The 16,690-nt window shown below is 41.0% G+C and overlaps 1 protein-coding gene across 1 annotated transcript; it reads left to right on the forward strand.

The window, feature by feature from the left end:
- The first annotated feature begins 1,649 nt into the window (after nt 1–1,649).
- On the forward strand, nt 1,650–16,378 carry GSTA4 (glutathione S-transferase alpha 4). The gene is made up of 7 exons (XM_015070125.3): nt 1,650–1,799; nt 2,790–2,898; nt 7,106–7,157; nt 8,508–8,640; nt 9,517–9,658; nt 12,039–12,170; nt 15,767–16,378. Exons 2-7 carry the CDS (start codon nt 2,812–2,814, stop codon nt 15,887–15,889), a joined length of 669 nt encoding a protein of 222 aa, XP_014925611.2. The 5' UTR covers nt 1,650–1,799; nt 2,790–2,811; the 3' UTR covers nt 15,890–16,378.
- Nucleotides 16,379–16,690: the final 312 nt, after the last annotated feature.

Raw genomic sequence — 16,690 nt, forward strand, 5'->3', positions numbered from 1 at the left:
AACCTGAGAAGGAACAGGGGGAAGAGATGGGGGCAGGGAGGGCACTACCAGAACCTTATAAAATAAGGATCCTTGCCTATAGTTGGTGGGCATTCATTTTCTAATGTCCCCTCTCTGTAAAGAGAGCTTTCCTACTTTCTTGCTTTCTGATTGTATACGCTAATAAACTTTTGCCTGCTGCTCATTTTGTGTCCTCCTCTTCATTCTTTGAAGTGGTGAAACAACAAATCCTGGGTTTTGAGGTAAAAAAAAAAAAAAATCCTGCAACACTGTGACTTGATTGTTAAGTCTGTTATCTTACACCTCAATATTGCACCCTTTTCTTAACCATAGTCTTCAAATGAATGGTACTACTTTAATACACACAGATATTTAGTAGGTTTCTCTCTACTTTGCACTGTCCCAATTTACTCTCCACGCTCCTGACAGAGAAATCTATTAAAAATAAAATCTGTATTATTTGCGGTGGTTGTTCAGTGCCACAGGCCTCTCCAGGCAGGTACTTTCAAGAACCCCTCATGGGGGAAACCGATAATCAACATCTATAGTCGGAGAAATAGCTGAAATAGTTTTGAAGTCCTTTTGAAGGCATATATTTTAAACTGAGATCCAAGTGAGTTCTGCCTTCTACTCTGTAATATAGCCTTGATGACTTTACTATGTTGTTTTAGTTTTAACTTATTTACCAGCCAAATCACTTTTTTAGCCACAGTGACACGTCTACCCCAATGTTCTCCTTCCTCCCATCCAGGAAGGTGCTCTGTGTAGCCTGTGACTTAGAGTTTCTGAAGTGAATGGTAAAGCTCGAGATGATAGTTGGGGTCAAGAAAGAAAGGGGGGAAAACACATATATGTATTTAGTATATATACACAAAATGAAATGAGAGAATTTAAGTTCTGTTTAAGAATACATGGGTTCTGTTTAATAATAGTATGTTTATGTAATGCCTTTTGTTCTTTTGTAGGGTACTTTGCTTATTTTAAAAGCCTTCAAATATTAGCTATACCTATTATATGAATTTACAAGACGTTGCCCTTTATTAAAAGTTTGTAGTTGCTATTTATTAAAATATTTGGTAGGGGTTGTCGTCTCAAAAGAAAGGCAGACTGCCACGTGCAGCGCCTCATTTGGATGTGTCTGGAGTCTTGGAAGCTTGACTACCCTACGTTCTCCTACAAATGGACCTTGAGAGCTTGTTTGGAGGTTCTAGCAGGGGAGCGCAGCTACTCGTATACCCTTGACCGAAGAACGGTCCTCCTCTATCGGGGAAGGTCGTCCTCTTCGACCGAGCGCGCAGCTTCGGGAGGGACGCACATGGAGCGGTGAGGGAGGAAGGGGACACCCGCCTAGCCAGCCAGATCAGCCGAATCAACCCTGGCGATCAATGGGGTGACAGATGTCGCAGCCAGATCGCCCTCACATCCGAGGCGCTAGGGGCGCGCACGAGCTATATAAACCTAAAGAGATTTTTAACTTTACGCATAGGCCGAGTCGTTCTAATGTTACTGGGCCTCTAAAAGGATTTTTTAACTAAAGTCCTAATCTAACTAACACCTTAAAGTCTACCTAATTCCTCAAAACGCTAAAATTTGCGCTAACTGGCTCGAATTTGGACTATTTTCATAGTATCCAGAATGCCTTGCAGATGGGTGGAGCATGCTAAACACTGCCGTCTCTATTGGTGAGACTTCCCAGCCTCGCCCACCGGAGCGCCAGCTCGCGGCCAGCTGGTCCCGCCTCGCTGCAGACAGCTGGCCGAGCGCTTTGTGAGGCTCCGGGTGCTCCTAGCGGACTCCAGGTCTGTCTCCCTCCTGCCGCTCCCACCCGCCCATCCCCTTCGCCCTCCACTCCCTGGCCCCGAGTCTCTTCCTCCACCGTGCGTCCCAACTCTCTCCCAGCACCCATTCAGTCCTTCTCATCTCCCTCCCACCCGTCCTTTGGCGCCTCCGCCTCCTTCTGGGCAGACGTGGCCCTCTTGGCTGGGGCTGGAGTCATTCTTGGCTCAGCGTGCGTATTTTTATTAACCCGCTCTGCGGAATCCGAACCCACTGGTTTCCGTGGAAGGCTAGCTCGTGGTCTAGCTTTGGGCTGAGCGGGGACCGGAGTAGCCCAGTCCTAGTAGACTAGGAGTCTAGTCTCGGGTGGTCGAGTCCGTGGCCTGGGCGCATTCCCGAGGCCCGAGGCTCACCTCCCAGCTGTGGCGGGGGACGTGCGGGACCCGGGGGAAGCTACCGCAGGCTGGACGACAGACGCACATTTTGCAGACAATAGTAATGCTCGGCCGGCCCATCTCTCAATAGCTGTAATAATCACATATGACGATGCATGTGAAAACATGAATTCTTGCAAGGGTTCCAAAGAGTGCATAATTAATTCTCCGCGGCCCTCCGCACCTTGCCTCACCAGACCGAATTTGAGAAATTTAAGATTTTCAAGGTCAAAGTGTATGATGTTCTGAATCGGTGAAGTACCGTACTGCTGGCTAGGATGTCTTTACAACAAATGGCCCCAGCTTCCCAAGATCCAGAAAAAGAGATCATAAATAGAAATGGTATGGAAGCCAAGTGGTTGTTTCTTTTAATATTTGAAAATGGTGGTATGTTTTCATTGAGTGAGCGAAAACGCAGTCATAAAGGAAAAAAAAAAAAAACGAAAACAAAAAGCAAAACCGACTTCCTTTGCCAAAATCCTGAATATTCATTTAGCCCGTGAGCACCGGGGTTGAAGACTCGAAATAAGAGAAATAAGACTGCTGGTGTGCGAGGAGCTGCGTATTTGTTTTTTTCAGAAACCTTTTCTGAAAGGCCATCATGGCAGCAAAGCCCAAGCTCCACTATCCCAACGGAAGAGGCCGGATGGAGTCCGTAAGATGGGTTTTAGCTGCCGCTGGAGTCGAGGTACCCTCTATGCTGTTTCTTCACAGATTTGTCGTACAACTTTGAGACTTTTGAGGAAAACATAAATGGCGGAGTCCTGTTCTAGCCCTCTCCCCCACCCAACACAGACATGCTTGGTTGAGTCAGAAGATTCCTTGGTTGAGTCAAAAGGGGTTTTTCTTTATAAATGGAATGTGGTTAATGGAAATCTGTTTTACTTTCCACTTTTACTTAATCATTGGCTTCTGATCTACCACCAAGAAGTATTAATAAGGAGAAGAGGAATGAACCTGAAATTTGCCAGTTAACAACTTTTCTTAATTATACAAGCTATAGGTAAATTTCCTCTTCAATGGCTTCTAACTGGCAGCCTTCCTCTGCATATGTGTAGGCTTTGGCCCACAGTGGTTTTGTCTTTTTGTTGTATTCTTTTAGTTTCTTATTTATGGAAATGTTCTAGTGGGTTACAAAGGTTGGGAAACCATTGGCATAAATTTCCCTCACCCATTTTCAATTGTCATTTGCTTTGTGCTAATCTTGTTTCATCCATCTCCTCCATTTGTTTTGTGGGAGTACTGTAGTTTTTATCTCTAAAAGGTAAGGATTTTAATACAATACCATAATATCACCCAACAAAATTAGCAGTTCTTTACTAATATCTTAACAGTCTGATTACCTCAAACAGGTCTTTTTATAGTAAGTTTATTCCAGTCTGGATCTATATCATGCCCACACATCGCATTTGCTTAGGTTTCTTTCAGGATTTTTTAAATCTGTAACAATTTCCTCTGCATTTTTTAAAAATAAACTTTATACTTGGGAATAATTTTAAATTTATAGCAAAGTTATGAAGACAGTGCACAGTGTTCCATAACAGCCACTCAGTCTCTCCTGATGATATCATCTTACATAATCATGTCAAAACTAAGAAATTAACATTGGTGCATGACTAAACTACAGACTATTTGAATTTAATTAGTTTTGCCAATAATGTCCTTTACTCTTCCAGGATCCCACATTATACTTAGTCACTACGTTTCCTTAGTCTCAACCTGTGACAGTTTCTCAGTCTGTCTTTTATTTCACGACCTTGACAGTTTTGAAAAGTATTGGTCAGGTGTTTTGTAGAATTCTCCATAGTTTAGGTTTGTTTGAAGTTTTCTCATAATTGGACTGGGGTTTGGGGTTTTGGGGAAGAATAGCACAGAGGACAAGTGCCTTTCTCATTGTATCATATTAGGGCTGATATTAACATGAGTATATCACTGGTGCTGTTAACCTTGGTCATTTGGCTAAGACGGTGTCTGCCAGGTTTCTTCATTGTAAAAGGATTTGTTCCCTTTATTTTTTGGAAACGAGTCATTAAGTTCAGCCCACGCTTAAAAGGATGGGAATTAAACTCTACCTCCTGGAGGGGGCGGCATCTGTGTTTAGAATTCTTACATAAGGGAGATTTGGGTTTTTTCTTGTCCATTTATCTATTCAATCATTTATTTTTATCAGTGTGGACTTTAGTATTTATTTGTGCTCTGGGTTATAATCCAATAATGTTTTCTTGCTCAAATTGTCCCACTTTGGCCATTAGCTCTTTCACATTGGCTCCTGCGTCACACCTGTGCACATGACTTCATCCTCCCTTTTCTTTTTTTCCCTTTAGCTCTTTCTTACTTTCTGACACTACAAGATGCTTCAGGCTCATCTTGTATTTTCCTTGCCCTGGCCTTAGAAATTGGTATTCTTCCAAGGAGCCCTGGTCCCTTTTATTAGCAAATGGTATTAGCAACCAACAGCTGAGTGCTAAGTGTCTGCATCTGTTTTTAGTGCCATTTATTTGTGGAAGAAACTACCCTGTAGAATTTCCCCCATTCTGGATTTGACTGACTTACCCTCATTTCAACATATTCTTTTATTCTTTATGTTTCCTGTAAACTAGTTAGACCCAGAGATATGATCAAATCCAGGCTCCTTTTTTTCTATCTCTAAATCTTTTTTTTTTTTTCCTACCAGACTCCATCACAGGGATACTGGGTGCATATTTTTATTATACGACATCAAGGGATGCATGATGTTTGACTGTCTCCTTTTCAGCAACGCCGGCTTGATCAGTGCGTTCCAGTGACGTCAGGCTGGATCCATGCCTAAAGTTTCCTCCATCACCTTCTCAACTAGTGGTTTTAGCAGCTATTTTCATCACCATTGTTAGGGATAACAAAATGGTGCCTTTTCTATTTCTGTCTATCATTTTATCTGAATTTATTAACTGTGTTTCTTTTCTGAAGAGTAGTTTTTCACTTAACTATTTAATTACTTTGAACTACAGCTCATATGGGAAGAGTAAGGTAAATGCTTGATATAGTCTCTTAATCGATTTTCAGAATAATTAGGCATTACCGTAGTAACCTCCAAAGATGATACATGAGGGTTTTGGGGTTTGCGGTTTTGTGTTGTTTGGTTGGTTTTAGTTTTGGTTTCTTTGCATATCATTATAACTCACCATACAGTGTTTTACAGTTTTCTAAGTGAGTTGATATCACTTTTATTTACAAATTCTGACTTCTGACTTCTCTTGAGAAATTTGAAGATCTGATTGATACTGGACCCTCATTTTCAGAGGGCAAGTAATTACTAAGTCTGACTAAGTAAGGAAGGACTGCCACCATAGATGGTCCTTTCTAGTTCATCACAGTCCCCATTATTCCCCCATTGTCTCAGGATATGTTTTCTAATTATGTTAAGAAGATACTGAAAAAAATTCTTGGTCCTGTGACCTGAACCTGGTTGGCTTGTTGATGTCACCTACCTTTTCCCTGCATGCTTCTGAGTTTGCCGTTCTGTCTTATTGAATAGGTTTGCAATGGTTATCTTATTTGTACCTTTAATATAATCTTTTCCCAAATCTTCTCTCTTTCCAATCCTCATTCTACCTCATGCCTCCTACTCTCCTATGTATGAGTCAAGATTCTTGGTGACAGCAGTAGAAAACCAACCCTAAGTAAGTTCTACAAAAAAGAAAGTGGGTCACATGACCTACCTCCCCTAGACCAGTCGCAGTGGGCAGGCAGGTGAGGTAGAGGAATTAGCCCAGCAGGTCCTGAACCCACCTTCCAGCCAGTGTGGAGGGAAACTGCAAAGAAATGTATAAAGGAGAAACTGACTCGTGAACTCCCACACAACTTGGTAACCAAATTCCATCTAGAAGAATTATCAGAGGAGGGCTACCTAGCTAAAGTCCAGTCTCTTAAAGAAAGATTTGTCCTTGGAGAATGGAGCTCACACTTTCAGTTGGGAAGTGAAAGTTAGTCTAGGAAAGGAGAGCCAGGTAAGTGGTAAAGACTGCAGAGTGGGAATGGCAGAGGTGGATCCCTCGAACCTGTTCTCAGATGTTGCATGCTCAGGCAAAACAAAAGGAAACAAGTTTTCTGTAGGTTTGAAAGAGTCTCAGCCATTTTTGTTACAGAATACCCTGCGTCCTGGATTTGCCTGATTTTCACCTTGCAGTTACATCTGGCAGTATTTTTTACAGTGTTATTGTGCCCTTCTCACTGTCACGGCAGGAAGCACAATGTCTCAGTGTCCCCCAATGGGGAGCTAAGTTTGACCACTTGGTTAGATAGATGGTGTGATCTCCCAATCTTTCCACCACAAAGATGCTTTTTTCTTTGTCATAATTAACTTGTGGGCTGATACTTTAAGGTTGTTTGAATATTTTGTTCCCCGAAAGGCAGTGATTTCAGCATCCATTTTGATCCTTTTCAGAATCAGTTGTTATATTGTAGGTTACAAATTGGTGATTTTCTAATTGTATCATTAGCACTAATTCTTCTGTTAAAAAAAAAAAAAAGCTTTTCCTTCTGCCTTGTTGAATATCATCACTTAAGGACACAGGGATCTTTTTTTATTAGAGTGTGTGATGATCCTTAAGTGACATTACCCGTCTGATGCTTGAATTGTCCCTAATTTGGCTAAGGACTCCCCTTCAGGTAGGGTCCTTCCTGCCTTTGCCTTTGCCATATCTCATTGGTCTTTGAACTCTTCCTTGCTTTCCGATGTATTAGCATCAACCTTTTCTCCCAGGAGTCCAGGTTTCTTTTAGTGATACAGGGAAACCAAGATGTGGGTGCTAAGTGTGCTCCTTCTGCTTCTGAGACAGTTTAACTTGGTATTTTCAGTACTGATCCTGTAATGATATGTGTCTTCATGGGGGATATCTTTTTTTTTTTTAATTTAGTTTGATGAAGAGTTCTTAGAAACAAAAGAACAGTTACAGAAGTTGCAGGATGGTGAGTATGGAAGTGAAACAACTGTTTGGTAATGCTGATTTTTCTTTTAAGAACTGATATTTATGTGGAAGGTCAAAGATGCTGCTTACACTGAACTCTCAACAGTATCCTAACACCAGAGGGGGAAATAGCTGAAATTGCTCTTCTCTGAGAGCTAAAGGGAGTGAACCATCAGGTGAACAGCCTTTCTCCATTCCTTTCTCCTCTCTCTGCCCCCCTCTTTTCCCGCTTTTTTTCCTCTCCTTCATACCTTCCTTCTTCATCTTCCCTACCCAGCTCCAAATTATCTGAGCCATCAGTGCCTGCTTGAGTATGCAAACAGAAGTCCTCATTTAAACTGGGCCGCATATTTGCAGTGAATACTAAACAGAAATGAATTCAGTGAAAGGCCCCCCACCTTTAACTCCTGATCAGCCCCACTCCCTCTATGCCCAGGCTCCATAAGGAATACCTAGTGACTCTGTAAGTAGCCTCCCTCCCAGCCATCAGCAGGGTCTCTAGACCCAACTGAAGACTGCCTCGAGAGGGACCAACTGTCATGTCACTCTTCCTGTGTGACACTGGCCTCATGTCACTAGGCATGTGTTAAGTAATCATTTTCCCCAGACACTCATGTACCCCCAATCTGTGAGCCCCTCGAGGGCTAGGCTGTATCCTACATTTGCATCTCTCCCCAAGGCTTAGTATGTGGAAAGTGTTTGACACAGTTTTGTTGAAAAAAGCAAGTGGTTGGTTTTTGATCCATGACAGCAGACTTGGTAGTACGTGGTCTGTGGCTGTGGAACAGAAAGCCCGGTGAGTACACGAGTCTCAGTCGGTGACGTAGGTTTTATGATCAGATTGTTTAAAGCAGTGCAATCGATAGAACATTCTACAGTGATGGAAATGTTCTCTTCCCAGTCTGGTGTCATAGCCGCTAGCCATACGTGCCTACTGAGCACTTGCAATGTGTCTAGCATGGTTAAGGAATCGAATTCTAAATTTGTCAAAATTTTGATTAATTTAAGTGTAGGTTTAACTAGACACATGCAGCTACTGACTACTGACTGGGTTGGCCAGTGCAGCTCTGAAGAAATATCTTCCCCACATTCTCTCCCGCCCCTTGTCATGACTGTTGGGCACTTTTGCTGGTGTGAACATGAAAAGGGAAGGTTTTGAACAGGGCTTGTTTTCAGGCTTCTTTGGCAGTTCAGTCTGCTACCCTGCATGAAGTTGATGTCATCTGTCATCAGGGAGCTTTCCACTGTTCCCAAGGCTCTGGCCCCACCGTCCCTTTTCATTCAATAGGGCATGTTCAGGGGTTGGGGGACAGGGAAGAGATCAGTTTTAACTCTGGGCTTTCATTCTCAGGTAACCACCTGCTGTTCCAGCAAGTGCCAATGGTTGAAATTGATGGGATGAAGTTGGTGCAGACCCGCAGCATCCTTCACTACATAGCAGAGAAGCACCACCTGTTTGGCAAGGATCTCAAGGAGAGAACCCTGTACTATGGCCCTCTCAAGTGTTCTCGATTGTCACTTACTGAGACCTCAGCCGATTAGCAGTCTCTACAGCATGCCCCGCCTCCTTTATGTCTTGTATCATTAGAGTAAACCAGGAACAAAAACCAGTTGGAAAATCAGCACAGAGAGTCTGGGCAAAACAATAGAGAAGAATTGAGTTCAGATACTAGATCCTCTATTTGGGGTGTGATTGTTTCAGGTTTCAACAAGTTTAAATGCTTTGATATTGCTTTTTACCTTTCTTGCAAATTTAATATCACAGAGTATTAAGAACAGGAGGCTGCTATGACATTCAAGGTCAGGAATACTGTACCTTGATTATAATTTGGATTATATTTTTGAACTCAAAGCCTGATCGTTTTACCTACTAAGATGCGTGATCCAAGGCAAAATGCTGAGTTCCACAGTCCTGCCGAGTATCCTATACGATATATTAATATCATATGCCTGATAATGAAAGTCAATTAATAGGGATAATAGAGTCAATGAAATATTGAGTGGAGTGTTTAGCACCACGCCTGGTACATACCAAGCATTCCATAAATGATAGCCACTGTTTTTATAAATGTGAAATTCCACCCACACCAAGCGTGGGTTCTGGAGTAAGGATAGACAATTAGGGTCCCTGGAGAGGGGGATGTCATGGCTATTTGCTTTCTGATCTGTGACAGATTTTTTTGAATTACAGCTAAAATTGGCTTTGCGTCTTTGCTCTTGAGCCAGGTATAGATAAATACTCCCGGGTCCTTAAGTTGCCAGAGCCTTAAGAGAAAAGCACTCTGAATTCTTAGTTGTGGAAGCCGATGAGTTCAAAGAAGGGGAAACTGAGATAACTTTTTTTTTGTTGTTATTTTAAGGATTGACATGTATGTGGAGGGGACACTAGATCTGCTGGAACTGATTATCATGCATCCTTTCCTAAAACCAGATGATCAACAAAAGGAAGTGATTAACATGGCCCAGAAGGCTATAATTAGATACTTTCCTGTGTTTGAAAAGGTAGGTGGCAGAGCAACTCACGAACACAGCATGACCAGACTACAAGGGAGCTGTCACTGATGTCCCGCTCTGCGCTGGGCAGTGGAAAGGGGAGCCTGCTGGACTAACCTCGGGGATTCCCGAGAGCTGACAGTAGCTGTCAGAGCAAAGCCAGGGTGTCTTAAAGTCCCTCAGGCTCTTCTTGGACCATGTTACTCGGAAGTCTGGAAAAAACATGGGTTCACCACATGTGCACATTATTGTTCACCGGGTGCCCACCCTGTGTAAGATGCAGAAAAGCAGAAACTGCCTAATTCCTACCTTCTTTCATCCCATGAACATTTGGGGAAGGGGCATTGTATACCAACATCCTACCTGATAGTTTGGTATGATGAGAAGACCATTGTTTTATTTTTCTCCCCTTTGCTCTCTTTGCTTCCTGTTTTGTTATTTTCCTCATCTTGTTAATATATCTGCTTTCCTGGGCTTCAGACTCCTGTTTTTCTCAACTAAGAGCAATTGTTTTAAATGTTTCTGTTAAAAAAAGAAAAGAGTGTAAACGTACGGAATTGGCAAATCTCTGGCCATCTTTGTAGAATTAGATTTAAGAAGGAGAGGTATTCTCTGGGTTTTTCGGTCACTTGGTTTCATGGTCTCTCACCCACAGGCACTTTGCAAATGTAAAATATGATAATGTAGAAATGTGGTGTGACAAGGGAGGAAGAGGTACCTTGGTGAGAGGTCACTGCTGGTTCTTAAATTCCTATGGCCCAGACTGAGTCAGCTCCTAATACATACATGAGCTAAACATTTTTAGCTTTATTTTTTTTTAATTTTTATTGTTTTTTACACGTAATGGAACGGAATCACAGAGAGACTGAACAACATGCCTAATGTGGGGAGCCGGGATTGGGAACCCTGGCCTCTGACTGCAATTCTGGATTCACTGTGCTCTCCCACTCTGGCTCCAGTAGCTATACTTGATTGGGAGTTGTATGTAGAGCCCCTGTCTGACACACACCCCTCCCCCCTCCACAAACACACCTTGCATGCATTCATACTCACTTATGGGCATCCAAGAGTTCACTACAAAGGAGATCCCCCCTTTTCTTTCTTTTCTTTTTTCTTTTTTTTTTTTTTTAACTTTTATTTATTACTGAGAGACAGAGAGACACAGAGTGTGAGCAGGGGAGAGGTAGAGAGAGGGGGAGTCACAGAATCTGAAGTAGGCTCCGAGCTGTCAGCACCAAGCCCGACGCGGGGCTCGAACTCACAAACCTGGAGATCATGACCTGAGCCGAAGTCGGTCGCCCAACCAACTTAGCCTCCTAGGTGCCCCAATCCCTCCCTTTTTTACCACTGTTCCCTGCTTCCTCCTCCTCCTCATCTATCCCTATGAATCTCTGAAGTGACATGTTGCCCTCACAACGGGAGTCAAGATCAGCCCTTGTGCTTTTAGTTTTCTCTGTCTTGGAAGTTGTGACAGGAAGCCTGCTTTATTAAAAAAAATTTTGGGGGCACCTGGGTGGCTTGGTCGGTTAAGCATCTGACTTCGGCTCAGGTCATGATCTCACAGTCCATGAGTTCGAGCCCCACATCGGGCTCTGTGCTGATAGCTCAGAGCCTGGAGCCTGTTTCAGATTCTGTGTCTCCCTCTCTCTCTGCTCCTCCCCTGCTCATGCTCTGTCTCTCTCTGTCTCAAAAATACATAAACGTTAAAAAAAAATTTATTAAAAAAAAAAAAACTTAAAAAAAAAATTTTTTTTTTCAATGTTTATTTTTGAGAGACAGAGACAGGTTGTGAGCAGGGGAGGGGCAGAGAAAGAGAGAGGGAGAAACAGAATCCGGAGCAGGCTCTAGGCTCTGAGCTGTCAACACAGAGCCTGACGTGGGGCTCGAACTCATGAACTGTGAGATCATAACCTGAGCCGAAGTTGGACACTTAAGGGACTAATCTACCCAGGCACCTCGGAAACCTGCTTTTTTTATGGTCATGTCTAGTTGATGACTGCAGGTCCCCATGTTTGTAGAAATACGGAGTCAGCAAGTGAGATTAAAGTCCTTGGAGGGGACCTGTTGCTGACTTACATGACATCCCCCAGCCTCCTGCATCTGTCACCTCTAATCATTTCTGTAGGATACATTTTGGAATAGATGTGTCCTTTTAAAGCGCTGGATGCTAAATCTAGAGTTCAGATTTTCTTCCCCTTTTCAGTGTTTGATATAAAGCAGGTATTTAATGGTACTTCTGTGTCTACACTCTTTGTGTGTTCTCTCTCCCTGATACAGGGATCCTCCTCTTGGTATTACTTATATGCAGAGATACTGCACTGATTCAATAGTTTCGTCAGTTTCTCTGTGTAAAGAATTGTTAGCAATGCAAAACATTTATATCCTGCAGGTTTTAAGGGATCATGGGCAAAGGTTTCTTGTTGGTAACCAGCTGAGCCTTGCGGACGTGATTCTACTCCAAACCATTTTGGCTCTAGAAGAGAAAATCCCCAATATCCTGTCTGCATTTCCTCACCTCCAGGTAAATAAAACCATGTTTTAGAAGATTGGTTCAGATCTCTTAGACCTTCCTTCCTTCAATGTCTGTTAGTTGGTTGGCTAGGGGTGCATGTGTCCTTTTTTAGATTCTAGTTAGTAAAATGAAATGAAAGTAGAAACTTGAAATGGTTTTTCTGGTTCCCATATCTTACAAGCTGAAAGATAACGTATCTGTGAAAGCAGTTTTGCCTAAGTTTTGTCCCATAACTATGCTCTTGAAAAAAAATCGCATACACAGTTTGCTAACAAACTTGCCTTAGGGGTAATCTCAGGGATGAGGCGTTCCTCATCTGTCCGTGCTGTATATATACTGACAGGAGGGCTTCAGGGTCAACACCAAAAACAGTCTCCTTGTCAGGATGTGGCTCCCGATTTTCAGAAATAGGTGCTCTTGAATTGGAAATGTCCCAGCCTGAGTTCTGAAAACAAGTAAGAGGCTCGCTGAATATCACTCCAGAGAGTTCCCACCATACATTCCCCTTCTTGGAAAATCCAAGGAGAGACTTGTGTGTGTCTCCACTTATTCCTCAGTATTATTCTGGTAAGACTGATCATGGAACTTCAAAGCAGAAAAGGGCTTTAAACAACTAATCTCATCCAGAACCTTTGGTGTAGATACGAGGAAATAGAGACCCAAGGTCAAGAAGTCAGCAGCCAAGATGGCCTAGTTAGTGAGCCTCAGTTCTGTCTAGGACCTTAGCTTTTTATCTCCAGGTCCAGTGGGTTTCCTCTATATGGGGGTTTGGCAAACTGCAGCCTCCGGGTCAAATCAACCCTGCCACCTGTTTGTGTATGGTCCCTGAGCTAAGAATGGTTTTTACATTTTTTTTTTTAAGTTTTATTTATTTTTAAGAAATCTCTACACCCAACATGGGGCTTGAACTCATGACCCCAAGATCAAGAGTCACACTCTCCTCCAACTGAACCAGCCAGATACCCCAATTTTTACATATTTAAGTAGTTGAAAAAAAACATCAGAAGAATAATATTTCATGACACATGAAATTATATAAAGTTTGAATTTCACAAAGCCATGGCTCATTCATGCACACATTGTTTACAGCTGCTTTTGTGCTACCACAAGAGTTCAGTAGTTCTGATAGAGACCATATGGCTTGCAAAACCTAAAATATTTACTAACTGGTCCTTTATAGGAAAAGGTTGCCAATCCCTTATATACCCAAATGGGCACATATTTGACTAAGTTACCAAAAGTCAAGAGAAATACACTAGATCTCCAAAATCTCCAGTGCTTCTTAAAAAATGATAATAATTTTTCCAAGCCTAGGAAATACACTTTGATATACTTATGAGGACAACAACCACTAGTTAAATACATACACTTGGAAAAGAAGAATAGAAGTCTTCAACAAGGCAGTAGCCATTATATTGTTTAGCTGCCTGTTCATTTCCTCTTGTAGACACAGGGGTGAACATTCTTTAACCTGACTTTCATACCAGTAGGTCCCTGAAATAACTCAGGGACCTGTTGGCATTTTCCATCCATGACACTAACGACTTATTTTTAAACCCCAGGTACATCTGTGTAAATGTAATTTTTTGAAACGTGGGTCAAGGTGTTTTTTTTCCATATTGAAGGATAGTTAACACACAATGCCATGTTAGTTTCAACACCGTGACCCAGCAGCTCCACACATCATGCTATGCTCATGACAAGTATAGCTACCATTTGTCCCCATACAACGCTATTACAGTGTCATAGACTATATTGTCTGTGTTGTACCTTTCATTCCCATGATTTATTAATTCCATAACTAGAAGCCTTTATCTCCCACTCCATCCGTTTTGTCTATCCCGCCCCCCACCCCACCACCTTCCTTCTGGCAACTGTCAGTTTGTTCTCTATTTATGTGTCTGTTTCTGTTGCTTGTTTCGTTTTTTAGATCCCACATATAAGAAAATTCCTATGATACTTGTCTTTTTCTGACTTATTTCACTGGGCATAATACCTTCTAGATCCATCCATGCTGTCACAAATGGCAGAATTTCATTCTTTTGTATGGCCAAGTAGTGTTCCATTGTATATATAAATACATATCTTATATATCCACATCTTCCTTATCCATTCATCTATGGGTGGACACTTAGGTTGTTTCCATAATCTGGCTATTATAAATAATAGCACAATAAGCACAGGGGTGCATATATCTTTTCAAATTAGTGTTTTCATTTTCTTTGCATAAATACTCAGTAGTGGAATTACTGGATTGTATGGTATTTTTATTTTTAATTTTTTGAGGAACCTCCTTACTGTTTTCCATAGCAGCTGCACCTAAATACAATTTTAATCTCTGATGAGATTGGGCATCAATATTAAAACACTTTTTTTAATGTTTATTTTATTTTTTGAGAGAGAGATTGGGACCAAGCATGAGCAGGGGAGGGACAGAGAGAAAGGGAGACACAGAATCTGAAGCAGGCTCCAGACCTGAGCTAAAGTCAGACACTTAACTGACTGAGTCACCCAGGGACCCCTTGGTATTAAAGGACTTTAGAATCTAACACCAGATCTAAGTTGAAATGAGGATCATTCCTGCATTGATTAAAGGGCATAAAAGTCAGATGTCACAAAAGTTTTATTATATGTGACAAATATGAATCTCAGGTAAATCTTTAAATGATAATCCTATAGAACAAGTTTCCAAATGTTAGTATAGTATTTGAAATTAGATGATATAAAGAGTTAAAATAAGTAATAAAAAGTGAAAATTGTCATTTACATAGCTTTAATTGACATAATTATTAGCTTTTGTTAATAGTGAAATATGTATGTATGTTTCTGTATCTCTGTGTGCATGCTTAAGGCTATGCTTTGTATATTATTGACTTTTAATAAATAGTAACTTTTTGAATAAATGACCTCTGAAAAATTTTATTAGAATAATTATATATGATAGATATACACTTCTTCATACGGTTCAAAATTTTTATTAGATCGAATAGACTTTTCTTCTCAATTACTGAGAATTGGTAAAATTTGACTGTATGAATGGAAAATATGATTTCCATAAATATCTGGTATCTGGGGTCTGAACCCCAGCCCGTAAAAAATGCTACTGTCCGTCTCCCATTCATAGCCATAAAGAGGATCCATTTGCTAATAGGAGTAAAACAAGTCCAAGGAAGCTGAATTTCAGTTGTGCCATATGATGACTTTTTTAAATACTTTTATTCAAATGACTCATGCATTTTCTCTGAGTAGAATATTTAAGTAGAATAAGTAGAATATTTAAGGTACTGATTTAAGGTACTGATTTTTCCTTCCTTTTTTCTCTTTAGGCAAGCATTATAATCCTAATCTAAGTATCTTTTTTATTTTTCTATGTCTGAAAAGAATTCACATTTTGGTCTGAGCTGTGAGTTTGCATGAATAAAGCCTGGATAGATCCCAGCCATTGTGGGCAGAGATTGTAAATAGTCACACCAACACTTCTGCTTGGGTTCCTGTAACAAATACGTATTGCAAAAACTTTCATGGGCCATTTTGCACAACTGTATTTTCATAGTAACTTATTACCTTTGCTGTTAACCTTGAATTGTTGTGTTTTCCTTTTTCAGGAGTTCACAGTGAAAATCAGTAATATCCCTACAATTAAGAAATTCCTTGAACCTGGCAGCAAGAAGAAGCCTCCTCCAGATGACATCTACGTGAGAACCGTCTACAACATCTTTATGCCCTAAGACATCACACCCATCTGTGAGTGCGAGCTAGTCCCTAGAGATTGCTGTCTCCACAATAGCATCTTCACTGATGCTGGGCCACTGCGATCCCAGCTCTGTCATGGTGCTATGTATGATTGTTCTTCAGTTGGGTCTTTCATGTCAAGATCTCTTTTAGAATCATTGATTTTTTTTTTTTTTTTTTTTTCTTTGTCCAGTGAATAATTGTTAAGTGACCTTTTTCTGAAAACCTTTTTGAAGAGGCTGACATTTAAGTTAGATCTGACGTGGTTACTCATTTCCTGAATACCAAGGACGGGCAGGACCTCATGTTCTCCTCTGAGCTTCTTTTCTCCTTTCCTTATCCCATTCTAAATGCCCTCCAATCTTTTCCTAATGTTTAGTGTTTGATAACAACAGAATATCTAGTGAATAATTCCTCTCTGCTATAATAAGTCTGTGGTAATGAAGGCAGTCAGTATTAGCCAAAATAAAGAATTTATAAATCATTGCCCTGTTTCCAGAATTTTTTTTTTAATTAAGTTGTTTGGAATTTATAACACACTCTCATGGTTCAAAAATCAAAAGAGCATAAGAGGGTATAGAGTTGGAAGTGTTCTTTTCAGCCCTGCCCCCAAGCTACCCAGTTCTGTTCCCCATAGGTAAACACACTTATCATTTGTATATCCCTCCAGTTGTATTTGATGCATGTATATGAAAATATAAATATATATTATTTATCTTCTTACTACCCAAATGGTTATTTGTAGACTGGTAACTTTTTGCATTTCAAAACTAAAAGTACTGTTTATTAATACTCCT

This window comes from Acinonyx jubatus, chromosome B2 (assembly GCF_027475565.1).
Source record: "Acinonyx jubatus isolate Ajub_Pintada_27869175 chromosome B2, VMU_Ajub_asm_v1.0, whole genome shotgun sequence".
In the NCBI taxonomy this organism is placed as follows: Eukaryota; Metazoa; Chordata; class Mammalia; order Carnivora; family Felidae; genus Acinonyx; species Acinonyx jubatus.